The sequence below is a fragment of the Rhipicephalus sanguineus genome, chromosome 2 (genome assembly GCF_013339695.2).
Source record: "Rhipicephalus sanguineus isolate Rsan-2018 chromosome 2, BIME_Rsan_1.4, whole genome shotgun sequence".
Taxonomy (NCBI): Eukaryota; Metazoa; Arthropoda; class Arachnida; order Ixodida; family Ixodidae; genus Rhipicephalus; species Rhipicephalus sanguineus.
In genome coordinates this window covers 192,184,712-192,208,698 of record NC_051177.1, presented here as the reverse complement: position 1 = coordinate 192,208,698, position 23,987 = coordinate 192,184,712, and the positions used below count along the sequence as shown (strand labels likewise).

The 23,987-nt window shown below is 46.9% G+C and overlaps 1 protein-coding gene across 1 annotated transcript in view; it reads left to right on the top strand.

Moving 5' to 3' along the window:
- LOC119382113 (uncharacterized) overlaps positions 1-18,385 on the top strand; it is a 45,155-nt gene extending 26,770 nt beyond the window's left edge. The window contains exons 5-8 of the mRNA XM_037649845.2: positions 12,368-12,478; positions 15,106-15,308; positions 15,400-15,521; positions 18,327-18,385. Coding sequence (XP_037505773.1) covers positions 12,368-12,478; positions 15,106-15,308; positions 15,400-15,521; positions 18,327-18,385 — 495 coding nt within the window. The remainder of the gene's footprint in view (positions 1-12,367; positions 12,479-15,105; positions 15,309-15,399; positions 15,522-18,326) is intronic.
- The last annotated feature ends 5,602 nt before the right edge of the window (positions 18,386-23,987 follow it).

Genomic DNA, 23,987 nt, shown 5'->3' with positions numbered 1-23,987 from the left:
TTTATAATGGTGCTTTTAATATTTTTCAGGTTGCTTGGAGAAATGACCTCTTTTAGCCGCTTCAATTATAGCCACCGAGGAACTACCGTGATGTAGTGTGAGGTTTCCTACAAGGGTTCTCTGCAGAAGCTGCTTGTCGAGGCAATGGAGAAGCATAACGCCAACAAATGTAAAAAGGGAATAACTTATTCACTGAGCCATTCTGTTTTTTGCTTATGCAAACATGGTATTATGGTGCCTGTTTTGCCTGATAACACATTTGGAACCAAAGCTGAGAGTTCATTGGTTTCTGTGGTTAACCTGAATGTCTTGTGTAACAGGCAAATATGTTTTGAAATATAACTGAAATAGCATTGAATGGGAAATAGTCATTGACAAATATGCCCGCCATCTCCGTACCTGCCACGTACTTTATACATCATAATTTCTAACCACCAAGGCTACCGTCCACCATGCCCACCTAAACTACTGTCCACTATCCCCACCTTGTCCACCATCCACCACCGTCCACTATCCACCCACCACCGTCCACCATCCACCCACTACATTAATCCACTATAATGGTGGATGGTGGTTCCACCATGTCCACCATTTGACTTTTTCCAATAGGGGTGCCTGTCGCAAATAGAACAGGGATGCATTCCGTACCTTGCCTATAAATCTTGCAGAACAGCACCACCTAGGTGCCCCCGCGCACCGAACGATCGTATGGCTCCGCTCACACGGGCCTCGATGGTAATGAGACGGCCGATGCCGCTGCCCGCGCGCTCACCTCCGGGCACCATCCTCGTCCCATACCGATCCGGACCTCGAACCAATCCCGCCTACACCTTTAAGGAGGTCACACAATTTTATCAATCCGGCCATAATATCTATCCAAAACCCTGTAGAGGTCTCACGAAGGCGGAGGAGCGAATCCACCTTCGCCTTTATACCAAAACTTTATTGTGCCGGCAATTATAAACACTTTGACCCCGCTTGCACGGGAAGTGCCCGCATTGTGAGGAAAATTCCTGTGACATTTTCCACATGGTGTGGGCTTGCCAAAAAACCCAAACCTTACCCCATTACCCAACTTTTCGCGGGAGGACTGGGAGGCAGCCCTGCTCGGCTGCTCTGACCTGACGGCCCAACGGCCTTGGTCGAGCGGGCCCGGGCCGCGGCCATCGCCAATGGGCTCCCGTAAGAGGGAGCCCACCTAGTGTTGTACGGGGCGGCCCCTTAAGGACCGCTCCCACCCTCCTGTAAATAACATCTGTAAATAAATGTTTTTCAGCAGCAGCAGCTGTTATGTCTTTCTGTCCTCTGTGTATAGGTTTTCGCTAAAAGCAGCGCAGTACCCAGAAACACAGCTTCAACTCCTGTCACCTCTAGTAATGTTCGCCCAATAATTTCAGTATTTTGTACCACTTGAAAGAGGCGTTAAACTTACATTACTACAACTTTATGCAAGAAATTAAAGTTTGGTGATTTATATTTACGGGGCTAAGTGCAGTTGTGCTCTACCGGAAGTGTTTGATTAACCTCCCTGCCTTCTGCTTTTTCTGTTTCCTTCCTTCCTGGTGATCTTGGGTTGATTTTTCACTTCATCAAGAGCAGATACAGGGTGTTCAGAAGTCAGCTTTATTGCTTTTTTTTATCTCAGCACCGGGAGGTACGTTATAATCACCTTTGCTGATAAGTTATGTATCCATGGAGTCACAGAGTGAGACAATAATTATCGCTGTCAGCCGCCCAGTTAACTATGATTGAATGAAGTACTTCTTAGTGACTGCAGCAAGCGGGCATTTCTGTATTGAAAAGTGGAGGCAGTCGCTTTTCTATGCAGTTCCACTTGGAAGAATTCTTCTGGCATGTCTGCTGCGAGATATCTTGCTGCAAATTTCATTGCGATTTGCATTATACACAAGCAAGACTGTGAGCGCTGGCGCAAAGTCCCTCCCCCCACGCTGTTATACGGCTGGCGATAGCAAGCAATTACTGCTCGTCACATCACGGAGGAAGATTGCGCCGCTCCACACCGCCCTGCATGCGTGATTATGCAATCCGCCATCAAACTGCAGCGAGATATCTCGAGCACAGACATGCTGGAATTCTTCCTAGTGGAACCGTTTAGAAAAGAGACTGCTCCCAACTTTTCAGTACAAACGTGCCCGCTTGCTGCAGTCACTAGAATGTTCAGTATTGAATCTTAGGTATTTGGTGGCTGACAGCAATTACAATTGTTTCACTTTGTGTCCCCCTGGATACATGTCTGCAAAGGTGGTTTTCACATTCTTTCCAGTGCTGAATTTTAAGAAAACCATAACTTACACACTGGTATAGTGACGTAAAGCTGTCGTTTTACTGTACAACTCCCCACAGTTGACGTGATTTTTTATATTGTAGTTGTGCGTTGATGTTAGAAAAAATTTTAGAAGTGATATAGTGTGGAAATGCTGGTGCAAAGATTTCAATTGAGGGGATCAACCCTACTCAACATAATATTACATTGAACTGACGCTACTGGCTCGAAAACTTTTTTGAAGCAAAGTTGTATTCTTGGAAAACTATTTCGTCCTCTCCATTATATTCAGTATCAAAGCATCACATACTTTTCACAAGACCCGTATATAGCCAGGAGGCAGAGGGGGCCATGCCCCCCTCCTCCTGAAATTCTGATGGAGGGGGATGTTATACCGAAAAAAATATGAAAATGGGTGTTTTCAGGGCTTTCAGCAAATGCCTCCCCCCCCCCCCCCCTCGAAAAAGAAATTCCTGGCTACTGGCCTGCTTTTCAAATGGCTTTGATGATGATATATGGTGCTTATTGGCGCAAGGGCCATTTGATGGCCAAAGAGCGCCAAGACATGATAACGAAACTGAACAATGGTCATGTTACCTGGCTGTATAGCGGCCTAAAATTCCTCGCGCTAAAGGCGGGTAAAACATATAGTAATAAATAATGAGAGCGACGTGAAGCATGGACATGGAGAATGAATGGCAAGTGGTCCATGATGGTAAAACAATAGTGATATGGTGGGAGCACGAATGCCTCCTCAAGGCCTTTGAGATCAAAGGCAGGGAGGCAGGTGCTTTCTCCAGTATAGCTACCGTAGCAACAACCTCTTTCAGAGGTCGTGCTAGGATTCCCTGGGTATACGACGTGAAAACTATCGACGTCTTTAAAAAAACGCGAACAGTGACTGATGTTTAAAAACGGCTTCCCTACCGACGAACATTGATGGGTGTAGTGGTAATTGTTGCCGGTAGGGTAGTAGGAAGTGTCGTTTTCTAAGCGTTTCTAGTCCCTTACACTGTATTAAAATGTGAATTACGGTTAGTGCTTCACCACATCTCTCACACATGGGTGGATCACCACCAGATAGAAGGTGTGAGTGTGTACTGTGTGTGTGTCCTATTCTTATCCTGGTAAGTGTTACTTCTGTGCGGCGTGACTGTGTTACTGACGGCCAATACGCGATATGTGGCTTGATAAGATGAAGTTTATTTTGTGTTTGCGTGTCCCACGACCGCTGCCAGTGATCTCGGAGCTTTCTTTTAATGAAGGGTTTTAAGTCGAGTGCAGGGACAGCTATGGATGTATCGGCGGTAGCATTTTCGTGGGCAGAAGCAGCTAGCTGGTCCGCCAAGACGTTTCCTCTAATGTCGCGGTGCCCTGGCACCCAGCACACTACGACATGCTGTTTGAGTGCGTAGACCGTGCATAGAGTTGTGTAAACCGAGACTAGGACAGGGTTCTTGTGCTTTTTAAGATTTTTCAGAGCTTTCACTACGCTTAGCGAATCAGTGTATATCACTGCACTTTGTAGTTTATTTTCTTTAATATGTTTGATGGCCGCAAATATCGCGTATGCTTCAGCTGTAAAAATACTTGTATTGGGGTGCAGAACGCCTACATCTGAAAAGGATGGGCCAACCGCTGCGTAGGACACAGAAGTGTGAGACTTCGAGGCATCGGTAAAGAATTCTGGGAAAGTGTACTTGTGCTGGAGTTCAAGGAAGTGTGTACGGATATGTGCAGCAGGCGCGTGCTTAGTAACTTCCATGAATGATATATCGCAGTCTACGAGTGTCCACTGCCACGGCGGGGGATATGCAGCGGGAGCCACCAGACGGTGTTCGAGAAGTGGCACACCCATTTCTTCAGATAGGCCCCTCACACGAAGTGCGTAGGGCTTTCTCATGGCAGGACGGTTTTCAAACAGGACAGAACTGGACAAATAATTTATAGTAGAGTGTAACGGGTGTTCGTTGTTCGCGTTCACCTTGAGGAAATATACAAAAGATAGGTAGGACCTCTGGAGGTGTAACGACCACTCGTTTGATTCAACGTAAAGGCTTTCTACGGGGCTAGTACGAAAAGCACCCGTAGAAAGGCGAATGCCTAGATGATGGACAGGGTCAAGCATCTTCAAGGCGCTTGGTGTCGCAGAGTGATAGGTTATCGCCCCGTAATCTAGGCGCGTGCGTATGAGGCTTCTATAGAGATTCATCAGGCACTTTCTGTCACTTCCCCAGGTAGTGCGTGACAACACTTTCAGAACATTCATGGTTTTTATGCATTTGTTTTTGATGTACTTGATATGTGGTATAAAGGTAAGCTTCGTGTCTAAGATTAGCCCTAGGAATTTATGTTCTGTATTTACCGACAGACGTTGACCATACAGGTTGATGTCTGGATCGGGGTGAGTGCCTCTCTTTCTTGAGAATAATACGCACGTGCTTTTCTGTGGATTTGAGTCGGAACCCGTTTTCCTCTGCCCATTTAGAAACCTTGTTCAAACCAAGCTGAACCTGCCGCTCACACATAGCAAGATTACAAGACTTAGAGCCAATCTGCACATCATCGACGTACGTAGAATAGAACATGTTACGCGGGATGTACAGTCGCAGCGAGTTCATTTTGATAATAAAAGTGTACAGCTCAATACACCACCTGCGGAACTCCTGTCTCTTGGACAAATACTCGGGACAAAACACTTGCCCACTCGAACACGGAATGTCCGATTGGACAAGTAACTATCGATTATGGTGAACATCCTACCTCGTATACCTAATGTGAGATGTCTCGAAGTATGCCAAAGCGCCATGTGGTATCATAGGCCTTTTCCATATCGAGGAACACAGATAGAAAGAATTGTTTGTGGACGAAAGCATCACGGATTTGTGCCTCGATACGTAGCAGGTGGTCAGTTGTGGATCTACCTTCTCGAAACCCGCATGGTATGGGTCAAGTAGACAGTTCGTTTCAAGGAAGTGTAGGAGTCGCCTGTTTATCATCTTTTCGAAAACCTTGCACAGACAGCTTGTTAGGGCTATAGGCCTGTAATTGGAAACTGAGGATGGGTCCTTGCCCTGTTTTAAAATAGGAATAATAATAGCTTCTTTCCAGGCAGAGGGGATCTCGCCGGAAAGCCAAACAGCATTATACAAGGAAAGGAGGGTTTTTTGGGTTTCAGACGGCAGGTGTTTCAACATTTCATATACAACACGGTCGGAGCCTGGGGCGGAATTATTGCAGCAATTAAGCGATGCTTGTAGCTCAGCTATGCAGAAAGGTTCATTGTATGCTTCGTTATTTGTGGATTTGCGCTCTAGTTTCTGTCTTTCGATTCTTGTTTTGTATCGTTGGAAGGCTTCAGTATAGTGCGACGAGCTCGACACCTGTTCGAAGTGTGCGCCGAGGAAGTTTGCCTGGTCTTCCAAGCTGGTCGCCTTGTGTGTTAACTAGAGGAAGTGAATGTGCTTGTCTGCCTGCTACCCTACTAACCATGTTCCAGACTTTAGCCTCCTGTGTATATGAATTGATACCCGATAAAAAACTTCTGCCAACTTTCCCTTCTTGCCTGTCGGCGCGTTCTCCTGCCTTGGGACTTTATGTTCTTAAAACTGTCCAGATTCTCAGCTGTCGGGGAGTCCCGAAGCAGCCTCCATGCCTTGTTTTGTTTTTTGCGCGCGTTTCGGCACTCAGTGTTCCACCACGGCACACGTCTTTTGCCGGGCAGTCCACTTGTTTGTGGTATACACTTAGTTGCAGCATCATCAAAAAAGCAGTAAAATATTCTACAGCTTCATCCATGCTTAAAGCACACATGTCGTTCCAACTTAGGAGAGCCACTTTACGAAAATGTTCCCAATCTGCTTTCTCAATTTGCCATTTGGGAACCTGTGGAGGACATTCATTTACTATTGGTGTGCTGAGAACTACAGGAAAGTGATCACTTCCGTAAGGATTATTAATGACTTTCCATTTGAGCAGGGGTAGAAGTGATGGAGATGTGATGCTGAGGTCTATGGCCGAGTAGGTATTGTTGGCGAGGCTATAATATGTTGGCTCTTTTTGATTCAGAAGACATGCGTCGGAAGAGAAAGGAAACGTTCAATAAGACGACCTCGCGCATCGCAGCGAGAGTCACCCCATAGACAGCTATGTGCATTAAAGTCCCCAAGTACCAGATATGGTTCAGGAAGTTCATCTATTAGTGATTGGAATTCATGTTTCTGAAGGTGGTAGTGTGGAGGTATGTAGATAGAGCATATGGTGACGAGTTTGTTCAAAAGAACCGCTCGAACAGCCACTGCCTCGAGGGACGTTTGTAGTGGTAAACGTGTGCATGCTACTCCTTCATTAACTATAACGGCTACGCCACCAGATGACGCTACAGCATCATCCCGGTCCTTTCGAAATATAAGATAGTGGCGTAGAAAATTGGTGTTCTTAGCTTTTAGGTGTGTTTCTTGTACACACAGCACTTTTGGCGAGTGTTCGTGTAGCAACTCTTGGATATCGTCAAGGTTTCTTAGAAGACCTCTAACGTTCCATTGTATAATTTGTGTGTCCATTTTGGGTGTAAGTTAGTGCTGTGTGTACTGGAAGAACTATTGCCTTAAGTCACAGAGCCCTTTCCAGGCCCTGTGATGCGGGCTTTTTCTTTTTTGGCGCGCTCCAAGGAGCTACGCCGTTCCTTCGGCGCCTGAGACGCCGTTGGGCTTGCCGTTGTTTCCATCGCCTCGGCAGAGGCGCTGGATGCCCGATCGCGGCTTACGCGCACGGGTGTCAGAGTTTTGGGGCTTTCTGCCTGAGCAGAAGGCCCTGGGCCTGCAGATACAGAGGCCTGCATGCCCTTTGGTTGCGGAGCAGCAGAGGCTGCTTCCGCTGAGGGGGCGGATGGCGCTGCCGCCCGTCCACTTTGCGTGGTACGCGCGGCCGCCACGAACCTTTGTGGCACTGCCCCCTTGCGTGCCACGTCCGCGAATGAAGGTCCCTGCGCAAAAGAAAGGCGTTTTCGCGCCTCCCTGAAGGAGATGTTTTCTGTAACCTTGAGTGTGATTACTTCTTTTTCTTTTTTCCACGAAGGACATGCACGAGAGTAGGCGGGGTGCCCACCGTCGCAGTTTGCGCAGTGTGGAGATTCAACACAGTTGTCAGCAGGGTGTTTCATGTGAACTGCACTTGGCGCAGGTTTGACGGCCACGGCAACTCTGAGAGCCGTGACCGAAACGCTGGCACTTGAAGCAGCGTCGCGGGTTGGGGATGTAGGGTCTGACCTTTAGTTTCAAGTATCCTGTTTCGACATGTTCTGGCAGTGTGCTTGTGGCAAATGTGAGAATGAGGTGTTTTGTCTGGATTTCTTTATCTTCACGCCTGATTTTAATTCCTCTGCACATTGATCACATGCTGGTCGCTCCAGCCCTCGAGGAGTTCACTTTCTGTGAGGTCGATCAAGTCTTGGTCTGACACCACACCTCGCGAGCTGTTCAGAAAGCGATGCGGGGTGACTGAGACAGGTGTGGTTCCCAACGAAACAAGTTTGGACAGTTTTTCATATTGCATTTTACTTTGTACTTCAAGGAGAAGGTCTCCGCTAGCCATTCTAGGTTGCCTGGTAACCGTGGCCGAGAGTTTCGGTGAGGCATTTGGACACAACAAAGGGAGAGATTGTTCTTGCATTCTTTTCGAGTGTTTGGCAGTGGATGACGTGGAAGCGTGGAAAAATTTCTTTTGGTTTAAGCAAGGCATTCAAGGTGTCTTCGGTGCGCCCTCTCTTTGTGACAGGGCGATCGTTCAATCGTGGAAAGGAGAATGAGGCCATAGATTGTGTATAATTTCGGCAGCCATGTCAGCCGCCCACCATGGAGCCCAACATGGGGACGCAACAGCACTTATATTGATATAAGCATGCCAACGCCAGCTGTACACAGCTACTATAACAAATATAATGTGCCCAAGAGAGGGCACATACACAAGGTTAACCCTCGCCGCCAAGAAAAACGGAAGTAAATGGAAGAGAGAGAGGACAGAAAAGATGCAAAGTGAGAGAGAAAGACGAAGATGTGAGGGGAGAGAGAGACAGGAAAAGGCGACTGCCGATTTCCCCTGGGTGGTCAGCCCAGGGTGCCGTCTACGTGAAGCCGGGGCCAAAGAGGTGTGTTGCCTCTGCCGGGGGGCCTTAAAGGTCCAATCACCCGGCGTCGCTCAACCCCCAGGATCCCCTTTTCCCCGGACACGGCAAAGCCACGCACGGCTAGGCGTGGGAGGGGTCGAAACCCCCCGTTAGCTCGGGTCCGTGGTGTCGCTACACACCAAACGCCTGCTTGCGCAGGACGGCCCCTGCGGGGTTTCACAATGGCTTTTTAATACAATGTTATGTAAAAAATGCATAGTAGGATTCAGTTACTCTTTACAATTGGAGTTTTGGTATCGCCTTCGTTAACGTTTCCATTGTGGTTTTTTTGCAAGGCCATAAAAACTGAAGTTTACATTCTTTCAAATTTCTTTTTCACACACAAACAATTGTTTTCAAGTATCAGGCACCCTGATTGGCAGGTTCGATCAGCTTACGTTTGTTTGTTGTCAAAGTGCACATAACATGCGAATTTTGTTATGCGTAAAAAACTGATAATTACCCGTGTCTGTTTTTTTCCCAATTTTTCATACCTTTCTGTATCACAGCAGGCAATAAATATTTTAGATTTTTTTTTGAAAATCAAGCGTTGTCTTGCAGACCAGTGTGACTGGATGTGCAAGCCATATTAAGCATTGCTTTGAACATATGCTCGTACATGATGTTGTATATACATATTTTTATTTCATGATCCTTAATATACAGCACAAGTGGGGGATGACCGAATTTGAAGCTTCAGATGTGCACACGAGGCTTACGCATGGATCACTGCAGATTTCACTAATTCGGGGTGTCTTTCCAACCGAGCCTTCCACGACCTTTGACAAACCAATATGAGTACGCATTGGTGCAAAGGAAACAGACTCGGTAATACACCCCGAATTCATGATATCCACAGGAACACATGCATGACGCCCTTTGTGGCCACCTGAAGCTTCTGTTTCGGCCATTAAACATCACGCGAAATGAATGGTGTACACCCTTCCAACACTCATACAAAAGGGTGTTAATAAGAGCTAACACCCCACAAAATTCTTGCTGAACACCCTTTCTCGAGGGTGTTAAATTAACACCCTAATTGAAGGGTGTTGTCAATAACACCCTAAGTGCTCGTTCACACAGGCGTCAAACCACACGTCGTGTCACCGTCACGTCAAAAATTGGCCGCGTATCTGCGTGCTTCGCTGCAAATGTTGTCTAAAGACGATAGAAGAGGCGCTGCGTGAGATATGAACGCCATCTGGCAATACGTCGGGAAACGTGAATGCTGTGTTGCGGGCTGGTAGTCCCGGCGCAGCAGCAGGCGAAGACCGGCGGTGACCAACGCGACCGGCGGGGACGCCAGCCAGCCCGAACACGTGGTTTGGCGCGAAGCGCCGAAGCAGAAGAAACGTCCGCACTCAACGAGTACTCTCCACACCCTCTTTTATATTCACGTCGCCCGGGTAAAGCAGGAATGTTAGAGCGGCGGCCCATGGCATTCGTACAGTGCAATACTGAACCGAAACCGAAACACAACAATGAGCTCGTGCAGAGGGCACGGAGGAAGCCAAGTTTCGGCGCAGTCGCATTTTCAGCGCAGCTTAAGAAACTAGGGTCTCTAGAATTACGTAGCTATGTATTTTCTATTAAAGGAACACACCACCTAATACTTACCTAGTGATGCGCCTCAGATATGCGTAATGTTTGCTTTTGATCAACAATGTACACAAGTATGAACCTAGTCAGCCGTTCACGATGGCTGGCCCTTGGGCAAGTGGTTCAACTTTGGCCGAGTGGCTGAATCGAGGGACGTGCCGACAAACAGAAAGACAGACAGACAGAAAGACAGACCAAAATTTCGGCGTTTAAGTTCCCCAAGAAAGACTATCGTCTTTAAAAAACGTACAGCAGACGCGACGTAGCAGTGTACGAACAGACGACGGCGGTTGCAGCGTCGACAGCAGCACGTTTTTGTGCAGTGTTGAACGACTGATGCACCAAAATAGGAATTGTCCACGCAACTCAAATGCTTCGCTGGCGCTCTCCCGACTCCGCTGGGCGCTCCTCCTCGCACCACAAACACACACACACACACACACACACACACAAAAGCAACCACTTGGCCCCCCGTTTTATGGCCCATTCAGTCAGGCGCGCGTTCAGTGCTTCAAGGCCACGGACCCGGGGGCCGTATGCTAGACGCGTGGCTCTTCTCAGAACTGGGAACTCCAAACGTAAACTTCTGATTGGTCCGTTTTCTAGGGGCGGGGCTCCGTCCCCGTGCCGGCGACGGAAACGTAGAGCATTGCTCTACGACGCCGTCAACCGTTTTTTTTCGGAGAAAACGTCTCGGAAACCCTCTCCCTTGACGGAAATCGGCGCCGTGACGTTGACGTGACGGAGCGTTTGACGGCTGTGTGAACTTGCCCTAAGGGTGCCCGTCTGGCGACAAGCCGATTTACACCCTTAAGGGTGTAAAATGTTTAGTGTGTATCATTATGCTGTCAAAGGGAGCTCTTAAAAATCCAAGGTGACAAACTTGCGATCCGACGTTGTTATCATTCGATGCAAACCTCGGCAGAAGTGAAACTCCCACGAAACTGAGCACTGCGTGCTACCTCCGCTCTCGAATCGGAACGTGCGGGATTTTTACTAAAGAAGATCGACTACAAAGCGCAGCCTTGAACGGAGCTACAATTTCCACGTGGAGTCCTACGTCGACGTGTCTTCGTTGAAGACCAATGTTACCCAAAGCAGGTGAACATTGTTTACACCGCATGTAAACAGGCGATAGTCTCAATCTTCGACCTGTCATAAGACGCTTTGCCGTTCTTTGAATTTTAAGGAAATCTTACGACATTGTTTTGTTTAAGCTTAGTATTAGGAAGACATAATTAATATACAGATTTTCTTGTCTGAGTTAGTGCAGCACGCTGCCTGGGTTGACCCTGTTAAAAAAAAAAAAGAACGCGCCACCGTTCGTTGTCTGAAGTATCGACGGAAGCTTGCCCGGCAGGAGCTCGCCTGAAGAAGCTTAGCCCGCACGCCGTCAGAGAGGGCGGTTGAAGAGCGTTAGCCCAGCGTCACACACATTGACCAGAGGGAATACAACGCTGCCTGGGTCTTCTTGTCTCATTAGCAGTTCTGCAGTTCTGTGGTGCAGAAACGAGTCACAACGCCACCGAAAAGTCTATTTTCTTTTTATTTGACTTGTAGCGCCGCATTGGCATTAAGAAGAAGCACAAAAAAATGGCCTCTGAAAGCTGCCGTAATCTTTGAGGCCACGTATTCGGCCAATACACTCATTCCTGCTAAGCCACCGTGAATAGTACGGCGCTCGTCAAAGATGATTGCGCTGGAGCTGCGACAGTTGAGAACGAATGCACGGCGACGACATCCGAGGCGGGCGGCAGCCGACGGAAGCTGCGAGTCGTGCCCGGCAGTACATCGAACTGCTTCCGGCGTCGAGCTGCCGCGTGATGTCTGGACCGCACGTTTCGGCCACCACCTGACGTCGAGGGACGCCGGCGTACGAAACGCCGGGAAAACGCCGGCAAAAGCGCTCTATATGGTTCGGCCTTAAGAACTGCGATGCTGCTTCAGTCGAAGGGATTTTCGGAGCTCTCCTGCACGGACTTGCCTCAGCAGTGGAGGATTCCCCGCAGGAGAAACATCAGAGGATGCCCTCTTCAGTCCTAGGACTGGCGCAAAGTGAAGGAAGGCTCAACTAGCGCTCCAAAGTTCGCCGTGCCAAAGGAGCGCCGTGTACGCCCTAGAAATCGGCAGAAGCAAAAGGAGGTCAAGCTAAAGTTCGCCCAGGAATTACTTTCGTTTGACCCGGACAACGATTTCGCGAAAGCGCTCCTGCTGACCGACGAAGGCGACACGGTGCAATCTCGGTTCGGGCTGGTGTCCTCCTTAGCGCCACAGTTACCAGCAGTCCCTGCTGCCACACGGCTTCGCTGTCCTCCTTGCAGGGCTGCAGCCAGCAGATGAGTGTTACCAGGAAACCATCCCGACTGACATTTTTTGACAGCTGCGCAGCCTGGAATCCTCCGGCACACCTTCAGGCAAGCAGCATAATGCAGGTCAGAGGCTGGTCAATGTTTTTGCTAGTAATTGCATTGAATCTCTTAAGTGCGGTGTGTTGGTTGCAAACCCATGAGCAAATTAGTTTTGAGCCAAGTATCACTACTGTGTCATCACATATAAAAATTGGCCGCGTATCTGCGTGCTTCGCTGCAAATGTCGTCTAAAGACGATAGAGGAGGGGCTGCGTGAGATATGAACGCCATCTGGCAATACGTCGGGAAACATGAGTGCTGTGTTGCGGGCTGGTAGTTCCGGCGCAGCAGCAGGCGAAGACCGCCGATGACCAACGCGACCGGCGGGGACGCCGGCCAGCCCGAACACGCGGTTTGGCGCGAAGCGCCGAAGAAAAAACGTCCGCACTCAACGAGTACTCTCCGCACACTCTTTTATCTTAAATGTAAACATTTCGACAGAAATCTGTCTACACGTCGCCTGGGTAAAACAGGAATGCTAGAGCGGCGCCCCTGGCATTCGTACAGTGCAATACTGAACCGAAACCGAAACACAACAATGAGCTTGCGCAGAGGGCACGGAGGAAGGCAAGTTCTTTCCTTCCTCCGTGGCAGACGGCTTTCGTCGGCGTGCATAGCGCCGCATTTTCAGCACAGCTTAAGAAATTACGGTCTTTAAAATTGCGTATCTATGTATTTTCTATTAAAGGAACACACCACCTAATACTTACCTGGTGAGGTTGCGCCTCAGATATGCGTAATATTTACTTTTTGATCGACAACGTTCACAAGTATGAACAGCCGTACCAGTTCAAGATGGGTGGGAGGTAAGGAAGTGGTTCAACATTGGCCGGGTGGCTGAATCGGGTGACAGACAAACAGACAGACCAAAATTTCTGCGTTTAAAGGGGCCCTGCAACACCTTTCTTAGTTATATTGGAATGGTCTCATTATTGACGTATGACTCTTCGCGAGTCATATGCCGCCAAAATTTTTCGAATCCGTCAAGTCTAAGTGGTGTTACCAAATTATAGAGATCACGTTGCGCAGCTTTCTCCCTCCACTGAACGCCGCGAGCGCACGGAAAGCTGCGCGGGGCGTGTGAAGGGAGGGAGGGCGGAGGTGCGAGGAGGCGCCGAAGAGTTACGTCAGCGCTGGCGGCATTTTTTTTTCTTCGTTTTTTTCTCTGGCGTCTCGGCGCAACCACGTGGTCTGTGGCGCCACTTCCGGTCGGCTTGCGTGGTCGTCGTCGAGCGGAGCCCATCGCACCGTGTATCGCGCGTGCTTGAAAACTGCGAGTCGGTTTGGTAATGTTGGGTGTGCACCCCGAACTGCCGTAGTGTTTTCATCGCTCTGCCAACCATGGACGCAAACCTGCGTGCGCGTTTGGAACGAATGACAGCTGAGATGAGTTTCGACCCACACTCCGATACACCGCCTCGTCGCACTGCTCGCGCTTGATCGTATTCAACACAGCAAAGCTGCGTGCACCCTTCTCCCAGTGGCGCTACTTCGATGCTGTTTGCTCTTCGAATGCGGGCGCACAGCGAGCGCGGGCTGACAACAAAGAACTAAAGACTAGAATAAAGGATCGTGGGGCATCGGGCCGGCGCGGACCCATCCCCCGGCTGTCTGCAGCTACCGTGAAAATGCCAGTCTGCTTGGTTGCTGTGTTGCGGTTTCTCGGGAACGTGAGACTACGGGGAGGATACGCCGAGGTAAGGCTCGATGACATACTGAACAGACAGCGAACGGGACTCTCGCCATACAGCGAACACAGGTATCCTATACTAACCGGCGCCAGCATTGTTATCGGAGAAATGCTGCACCGCCGCCTCGGTCGGTCGTGAGAACGTGCCGATGATGCAGTTTCCAGCTGACGAGGCAACACTCGAACGGCTGCCACTCTCAACGTCAACCGGCAATGGTGAAAAGCACAGTAATATTCACGATTTCGGCACTGCGCATGGTGAAGAAAACGCAACCACGCAACTACGAGCAGACGAGCTGTCGGTGAGACCGGAAGTGCTGATATTAATGTTTGTTCGGTGTCTTAACGGCATAACACAATATAAACATACATATTATCTACTTATTGAACTCAAAATTAACAAAGAAGGTAATAATGAGGGTGTTATCGTGATTATAACATCAGCCAATTGTGGAACTGCCGACAATCGCGTCATATATTGTGGACTAATACATCATTTGTCGAGAGAAGAGGGGGCGATTTTCAGCTGACTTTGAGAATTTATTGTAAATTCCAGGCCGCTCGCTTCGCTATAATATTTGGCTCGAATGTTCTCGGGAGCCTCGACTACCGATTGGCAGCGCTTTTTGACCCTGCTCAAAAAGTGTTGCAGGGCCCCTTTAAGTTCCCCAAGAAAGACTATCATCTTTAATATCCTAATTGCCTTGGATCCCCTGTTTGGTGTACATAGGTGTGCAGATTCACATGGTATCCGTTTACTAGGTATCAGGACAGATGTGAAATTTCAGCTAAAATGGATGCTTGGGCGATTGTACTTCATTTATTAGGTCTAAGTAAAGTATTAGCTTTAGTAACCCCCTGAATATTAAGGTGTAAAACATTCATTAAAACACTGCGTGCACTGTATGCAAGAAACATGCAATGTTCTAATTTTCATGTCTCTCTGATATTCTACACAAAGGAGATATGTGTGACACCCTTGGAAGCCCAAGTGCTCAAAAAAGACACCCGCCAGCAGTCAAACAGTGCAACATGGCAGCAGCAACGACGGTTTCGTACAACATCTTCAAAGTTTGGTGTGGTCCTAAATAGGAAGGATTGGACTGTAAAGGGCCTCCAGAACCTCACGACTGCCAGAGACCTATCTAGAGTTGCTGCAATCAAGTTAGTACTCTATTGTCATCTTGTATAGATATTCAAATATGTTCACGTTAAAGATATTCATACTAAGTTTATTTACATTACATTTTTCCAGTTACGGCATCAAAATGGAACCACTTGCCGCCCAGCGCTATGAGGATGCTCTACGCCGACTGGGCCATGCTCCCATCGTTAGCAGCTGTGGACTGCTGGTGAACCCAGCCTTTCCCTGGTTGGGTGCGTCGCCAGACAGGATTGTTTATGATCCAGTGGAACAATCCCATGGTGTGGAAATCAAATGTCCGTACTCGTTACGTGATCACAAGGCATCTGCCCTCGAGAACACAGAATTCTGTTCCGTAATCAGGGATGGTGTACCAAAGCTAAAGAGGGACCACCAGTATTATCATCAACAGCTTGGTCAGATGGGTGTATCGCAGTTGCGCTATGGTGATTTTGTTGTCTATGGAGGAGTTTTTATTTTAATTGAAAGAGTAAGGTTCGATGAGCATGAATGGAGAAATTCTACGAGGTATGCTCGATAACTTTTACTTTAATACACTGTTGCCATACCAGTCGCGCACTGTAACGTAACCTGGATTGACCATTCACTGGCGACAGTAATGTGCATTCAATGCGCTTATGGACATTGCAGTTTCTATCGTGCAATGTTCCACAACTTACAGAGTTTAATTTTAATTGTTCGCGCTATACATCCCGAAACCACAATGTGATTATGAGAGATGCCGTACTGGAATACTGCAGGACCATCTGCAGTTCCTTAACGTGCACTGTAACCTAAGCACATGGGCATCTAGCATTTTGCTTCCATAGAAATGTAGCCGCTGCGACCAAGATTCGATCCCGTGACCTTTAGGTCAGCAGTCAAGCACCATAACCATAGACCATCGCGGCCGGTCAAACCGCATAGTTTGATAGGCTTCATCACTAAGAGGTCTATTTCTATTGAATTGAGATCACGGTGTTGCAGCAAAAATATGTGAAAAATGACTTGATTTTTGAAGTTAAGATGGAACAAGTTCACAATGCCGAAGAACGGGAATACAAGAAAGGAGCAGATAATTGTCTGCTCTTTTCCTGTGTCCTCGTTCTTTGGCCCTGTGTAGTTATTCAATCATGTATTACAAACTTGCCTTAGCCTCCATGATTTTAAGTTCACAAGGTTCAACCGAGAACTGTGTCAGTCCTGTAGTCAGTGTGAGCAAAAAATCAGCATTTTTTATCCGCGAAAAATTATGACGGATGTTAATAATAGAAAGTCATGCGTCCAAACTGGAACCTAACCCAGGCCTCCAGTGTTGGAAGCAGATGTTAGACTACAGAGCCATGCCAGTGCTTGCAACTGTTTCGGAAAAGAAAACCATATAGGTTTTGTACAGTGCGAGGAGCCACATTGACGTGTAATATTGTATGGTAGAAGCGCACGAGGCGTCGCATCGTGTGAATTGCACAAAGAGCAAGTGGTCTACCCATTACAGAGCGTTCAGGCATCATTAATCATCATCACGAGCCCCAACAAAGCGTGCAGATATGCATTACCTTTCAGACACGTAGTGGGCACTTCACTAATTCAGAGAATCATCAGTTATGGCATAGTGGGCACTTTGCAACTTTTCTTGTAGTTGCCATTCTAGGATAGTTTTAAACGGCCTATGTTTTGCGTACAGGCATTCCTTTCCTTGTAACACGGTTGAGGTGACCACCAAGAAGGTGATGAAAGCTGGGCCCAATTATGCTACTGCGGTCTACTCTTGAAGGCAAAACTCGTCTCCTCTAATTTTTACTGGTGTTATGTACAATTACTTTCCCGGCGTTTGTGGTGTCCTGATCTCTTTCTTGTGTCCGTGTTTGCACGCCCTGTCTCTTTTTAGAATGAATACGTACCAACTAGCTCAGCTCTCTGTTATACTTTCCCACTTCCAGTGTTTTCATTGAATTGCCTGACTTGTTCTGGCTTATCGTGATACTCGTACTTTTAGCTAACATTGTATTAGCAGAACAAAGCCTGTGTTGAGCTTTAAGTATGTCCCACTCCACTATGCAATGCCTGTCCCCGAGTGCATATGAATAAATAGTATTTCTGAAGGTAAAACCATTGTGCAAAGGGACTGGTGCTGTACCTGTCCATCCTTGTGTCTTCTTGTGCTACGATACTTCTTCAGAAGTCATGAACCAACAAGCCCAAGAAAACGTTTTGCTAAATAAATACTCATGACACTGCCGTGGTAGATGCTGAACAAAATGCAATGCTTAAATGCATGCCGTTCTTGATGTTCCTCAAATATTACAGCTCACCAAGGCAAGCCTTTGATCAGCAGTATTGATGACATAGTGCAGAATGTCAAAGAAAATTTAATGTTAAGAGTGCTTCTTTTGTCGTTTCACACCACATACAGAAGAGCATTTGAGACGACTCAGGCTATGCTGGTACGGCTACATGCAGAAAAAAGGTGCAAAAATTGCACATCAAAAAGACAAGCAGGTGTGCTAACATTTTATTGTACTCAAGAGGATGGCACCAACATGAGGTAGTGAGGAAAACAAACAGCATATCACATCAGTTTGTACTTTGTGTAAAGATCACAGCTCGAAGGAAGTCACGCACAGGCCCCACACGATTCACTAAGGGTACATCAAGCAACACTATGCATCACATGTACTTTGTAAAGATCACAGCTTGAAGGTGCGCACAGGCCACACACGATTCACTAAGGGTACGTCAAAGTGAGAACAAATGAGATAAAAAAAAAAGGGTACATTAACCCTTTGAGGCGCTATGTACACGATTGTGTACATTATTTGTTTTTGCTCCTTGTATTAACTAGGGGCTAAGAGAGAGCGAGATACATTGAGTTTTGGATAGATTGAACCTACTACATAAGAATCTGTCTTCATTTAACTTCATTTCGCAGCGTACACAGTGACAGTGACTTTGCGCATTTCGCAGTGACAGTCGGGCCACTAACGCTGCTGAGGCAGCCTCATATTCAGAAACGTGCAATTTGGACCTGCTTTGCGCAGCTGTCGAAATGGTGCAGGTGGAATGTGCAGACAAGCTAAGCCATGCTGTCCTACAGTAAAACTTCAGTGATACGAATCTCGCGGGGTTACTAAAAATATTCATATCATCCAAAATTCGTATCACCAGAAAACATGGAAAATTAGTATGCGACAAAAGAAAGCTGGCATACGTTTTGATTTAGTGTTTCTCAGGGCCGCAGCGACGTCATGAACAGCCTTGAATGATTGCCAGTAAAGTGTTTAGACATCAACGATCATACTTGTACTCATAAATATACGGTGCGTGCGCGCGTGTGTAATTAATGAACCAGATGTGTTGTGCCCCGTGACCGCTAGTAGCCCTTCGTAATCTTACACTTTTCTGCATGACACCAAAGTACTGCGGCAAAAGTGACTTAAAAAGCGCTTTGCACACGATATAGATAGAGGCCAGGCTCCTTCGCCAAGACTGTCCGCTTCGTCTCTTGGGGTCTTCGTCCACCTTTAATGGGGCTTTGTGACGGACCCGCAGCCCACGTTTCAGTCTTGTTTCATAGAACGTCTGATTGCGGGAGCATGGCTTGCATCGACGTGGCAGGCACGTGTTAACACACAAAGACGCTGCTGCCTCGGCCACAAAAGCACGCGTCAACGCGTCGGAAAAAAAAGCGCGACGTCAACGTCATCTGTAACCTAAACGCGAAGGCGCTTAAAGACCTCCAAGATTCGCGCGCACTATCTCGGAGACAACGACGAACCGTTGATGGTCGCACAGCCCGCATGACTGCCGCGTCTTCCGCGGCAGCACCTGTTCGTACCTGTGCGCTAGCGTACGTTCGTATCGAACGTCGCAGGGTGCAAATCAGTTCGCAACAACCATACTCCAATACATTGCTGGCTAATGGACCTTGGCCAGGGCCACAGAAAAATTCGTATCACCACGAAATTCGTACGAGCCGTGATTGTATCACCGAGGTTTTGCTGTATATTGTTCCACTATATAGCGAGCTAAAGCTGGCATTTATAGGGCTTGTTCTTTCTCCCTGTTTACAGTCACACGTTTACGTATTCATTTTTGCTGTGTAAGTGCCTCAAATAACCACTTTTATAAGATGCAGTCTTGTCAAGCTGACGAAGTTGGTGCCACAGGAGCTATGTTTTCGTTTATGTGCTCATCAGAGGGAAAAGACGGAACGCAAATCTGCCATAAGATAGTTTGCGATGCAGGAGTGTAGTGCAGCCGCTCAACTGTGTCGCGTTGCAGTGGGCCACACCAGAAGAACACCTGCTTTGTGGGCTATGACAGTATTAAGTCATCTGCCTCTGCTGTCACAGATATGTGTGGCGTAACGCTTGATAGGTTTGCCATCTTGCTCTACATGCTGCCTGCACCCGCCGATCTGACATGTGACATAATATTGTACAACAGGCTTCTCATTTTCCTTATGAAATTGAAGTCCGGGATAAGTTACTCAGCTTTAGCTGTGCTGTTTTCTATTAGCAGAAGCACTGTGACAAGACATTTCGAGAGCGTGCTATCAACACTATGCTGCGCCACTAAGAAGTGGATATATCGTCCATCGACGTATGTCATAAGGCCTACCATGCCTGATTGCTTTAAGGTCCATTATCCCAACTGTGCAATGATTATAGACTGCACCGAGGTGATGACAGAACAGCCCTGTAGAGTGCAGCAGCAAGGGGCACTATATTCAAACTATAAGGATAATTACACAGTCAAGTTTCTTGTTGGAAAAACCCCGTCCGGATTTATTTGTTTGTGAGAGTGCTCTACCAAGACGTACTTAAAATGTTCTATTCGACAGAAATAACACAAGCAATTCAGCATTCTTCCGCGAATCCCTATGTCAGCTAGGTCTATTAAAATCCCGTGTCGCAGTCAAAGAAGACCGCGAGACAGTGCTGTTTGCGTAGAAAAGCGTCTCGTATTTCGTGTTTCAGTCTTGAGAGGTGTCATTGGTGGAACAGCCTTTTTTTGTATCCGCACTGGTGTGAGTCTATAAGGTGTCTTGATTCATGAATAAAAGTGAGTGCTATGTTCATAATGCTCTCGTATGCTTTTGCTAGAAAAATTGTTAATGCAATGGGCCTGTAGCTACTCGGGGAGGTTGGGGGTTTACCAGGTTTTAGGAAAGGTACGAATATTCTACGTACTTTCGACACGCCATAGCACCTTGTGAGACTTCACATTCAAAAAAAGGACACCAGCTTCCGCAAGGCAGTCAGTTCCGAGCACCGACTTGCACAAACTTTGCGGTAAGATGACCATATGAATTGCAGAGGACGTTCCTTAACGTTTTCTACGTCTGTGAAATGCGAAGTAAGAAGCGTCCACTTCACACTTCTCAGAGGGGGAATGTTTGTCTATGTACGCGCATGCACTGCATCTCATTTGGATCTCGCTTTGAGAAACATTAAATGTTAAAACTACAGAAAGGCCACGCGAGAAAATGGCCAGAAGGATGATGTGACTTTTTTTTTAATATGTACACTTTCTTATTCAGTAACTCTTGCGCCCCCATGGAAACGTGCGCTCTCTCTGTAATAGTTTCTACATTTCTTTTCTTCAGATTCTTGGCTGAAGGGGAAACATTCCGCTCTTTCAATTTTCTTAATGGGCGTTCGACAGCATGCGACATTGTGTCGTCAGTGCGCCAGGTGCTGTGGGATGTACTTGGTCATGTATATGTTGCTCGTCCATCAAGTAAAGGCGAGTGGCCACAGGTAAACGTTATGTAACAAATTCACGTTGCATATATTGCGCCTGCAACTCGTGGCATGCCTATTCAACATCCACCTTAATCGTGACTGGACATACATGATTTGAATGCCATTCCTGCAACGGCCATTTTCACGATGTACGTATTTTCATCCCGCAGATTGCAAGCGAGTTCGAGGAGTGTCGGAATATGTCCCACTATGTGGGCGCGATTGATGGAAAACATGTTGCCATCGAATGCGCTGCCAAATCGGGAAGTGAGGACATAACTACAAAAGCTTTTTCAGTAAATCGATGCTTGGCGTGAGCGAAGCCTGCAACAGGTACACGCTTACTCTTCATGCACCAGAAATTCATTGTTCTGGAATCTTGATAGGACAAAACGTCGGTATATGGACGTAAGACCAACGTAAAAGTGGGAAAAGCAAGCCTCATATTTCAGGCTGTCGAGTTGCGTGGACGGTTTTTATGTTAATGTTTTCTTGCCCTCTGCTTTGAAGCAATCGTGAGAGAAAAGTAAGGTAGTGTTTGCCAAAAATGTCTAATTTCTTCAGGTTTCTGGTGGCAGCGATTCAGATGGTGGAGTGTACAGCCAAAACAAGAAAATAAGCTGCATGAGACGCACCGCTGGGCAACATTGGCCACATTCCCTTCTACCTGGTGGGAGACGAAGCAGCTGCTCTGAAGACGCACTTGATGTGGCCGTACCCTCAGAAATGCAAGTTGGATACTTTCATTTCTTCTGCTACTGGACGTCGTTGCTTAATGCTACTAATAAGGGGCTGTTTAGTAACCTGAACTGCTCAAAATATATTGTCGCGGCTAAACACGTTGTTAATATGTCCATTGAGAGTGATTTTTGGATTTTCATGTTTGACAAAAGGAATTAAGTATTGTATAATTGCATGGTTTCTGAAGATTGTTTACATACAAAATACCGTTTCATGTTACAAAGCTATCACCACTCATCGGACATAGTTTACGCTAGCCGTAACCAAATTAAGCCATAGAGGAGGTATAGGGTACTTTGAGTGCGTTTCGGTAACAATAACTTTTTTCTGCTAGAGGCGCTAAAGCACTGTGTCACATACCTGCACGTTTGCTTCAAAGTACATTTGTTTTTTTTTCCTGAGGAAGTATCTTCTTGGTCCACTGTCGAGAAAATGAAACAGAAGTATTGTGTTTGCTGACTGTATGCCTTAACTCTTCCCTCGTGCAATATTTCACAGCTCCTCCACAAAACTGTCTTTTGAACATACCTAAGTATGTGGATAGCTGTTCATGCAGCTCTTCAGCTGTTTTTGCTACAAGTGCTGAAGAAGCACCGCAAGGGGAAAGAGAGGACTCTGAAGCCATCAGCTTTGCAAAAGCGCACTGTAAGCGGATATTTAACTACAGTCTAAGCAGAGCCCGTCAAGTGATAGAAAATGCATTTGGGATAATGGCTCACAGAAGCGTATCCTGCGTCGCCCTATCAAAGCCAACGATGACAACATAAGACAAATCATCTCTGCATGTGTGGCTCTCCACAACTTCATGAGAAGGAGTCAAGAGACCTTTCCATACGCCTACTGCCCTCCCAGGACAGCTGATCAGGTTGACTGGCAGGATACCATCACCGAAGGCACCTGCAGGGCTGATGACACCAGCAGTGATGCGCTGCCATCTCTGCCAAAGACTGGCTGCCAGCAACAAGGTAATGACATTTTCATGCGGCGAGGTTAGTGGATCGAGGTACCCTGAAAAATATAAAACATGCGCTAGGATTAGCCTCAAACTGTATATGAAAAATTTGCAACTCTAAAATCACTTCCAGAGGACTAGCGCTGAAAATACAAATGACAGTCGCTCTTTTGACTAATCTGTCAGCTGGTTATCATCACCAGCCTAGGTCATTTCCACTGGCCTCTGCCAACAATGTTTTAATGGAAATAAATATGCCAGTAACTATCACGTGCAGTCAGCTTGTATTATCTTTCTAATTTTTATGTCGCCATAGCATAACACACGTTAAGCGGCAGTCGATCCGATCAGCCATGCTGAATCCAACAACTTTACAGCACATGTAAGCATTGAACAAATGTTGAAATTTAACAGCTTTCATAGCCCTTATTATTCTGGGTGCAAGCTGTGTCTAATGGACATCAAGAAAAAATCACTCTGGTGGATTTCCGCAGAGGAGCTATGGCATGAGCAGGTCCGAGAAGTAAAAAAAAACTTGCCTGGAAGCATGAAAGGTCATCCATATGAGCAAAGTAATTTGCATTGCTCTGGTATATTTAACTGTCTCAATTTTTTCTCCTAAGGTCGTTTACAAAATGCGGGACCTCCTTGCAAAGCACTTAGTCACCAATGGCCAGGCGCCTTGGCAAGAGTGCAAGATCATGGACAAAACACTGTACAGTGGTGAGTAAAGCTTTTATTGTTCTCATGAGAGTGAACGTACTTCCGCAGAGACAACCCGCCCCTCTCTGCAATGTTGATGATGAAACGCAAAATAATTCAGTACGCATGGACACAAAAGCCACAATATTGACAAGTGTGACGAATACGTTGTAACGCAAACAAGAAAATAAAGTCTTCCAAAAAAAGAAGGAAGCAGGAAGCAAAAGGTCTAAAATCTATTCTTCGCATTTGGATATATATCAAGGAGCTTGCCCAACACCTTCTACTCAACTAAGTGACAAAGCTGTGACAGAACACTTGCGACGCATTCCTTGCGTGTTTTTTTTTATTGATGAGATACTGTCACATGGGAAATCGTCTCATTCTGTTATGGTTTGAGGGGAAAAAATGATATGCATTTGTTTTAACACATTTAAGAAAAAACGCCAGGCCTGCGCGAAAAGCGCAGCACAGTCACAGCGAAAGCTCGAAGAGCAGCATTTCTAGAGCCAGTTAGAAACAATCTTGTGGCTACTAATACAACTACACTAGCAACG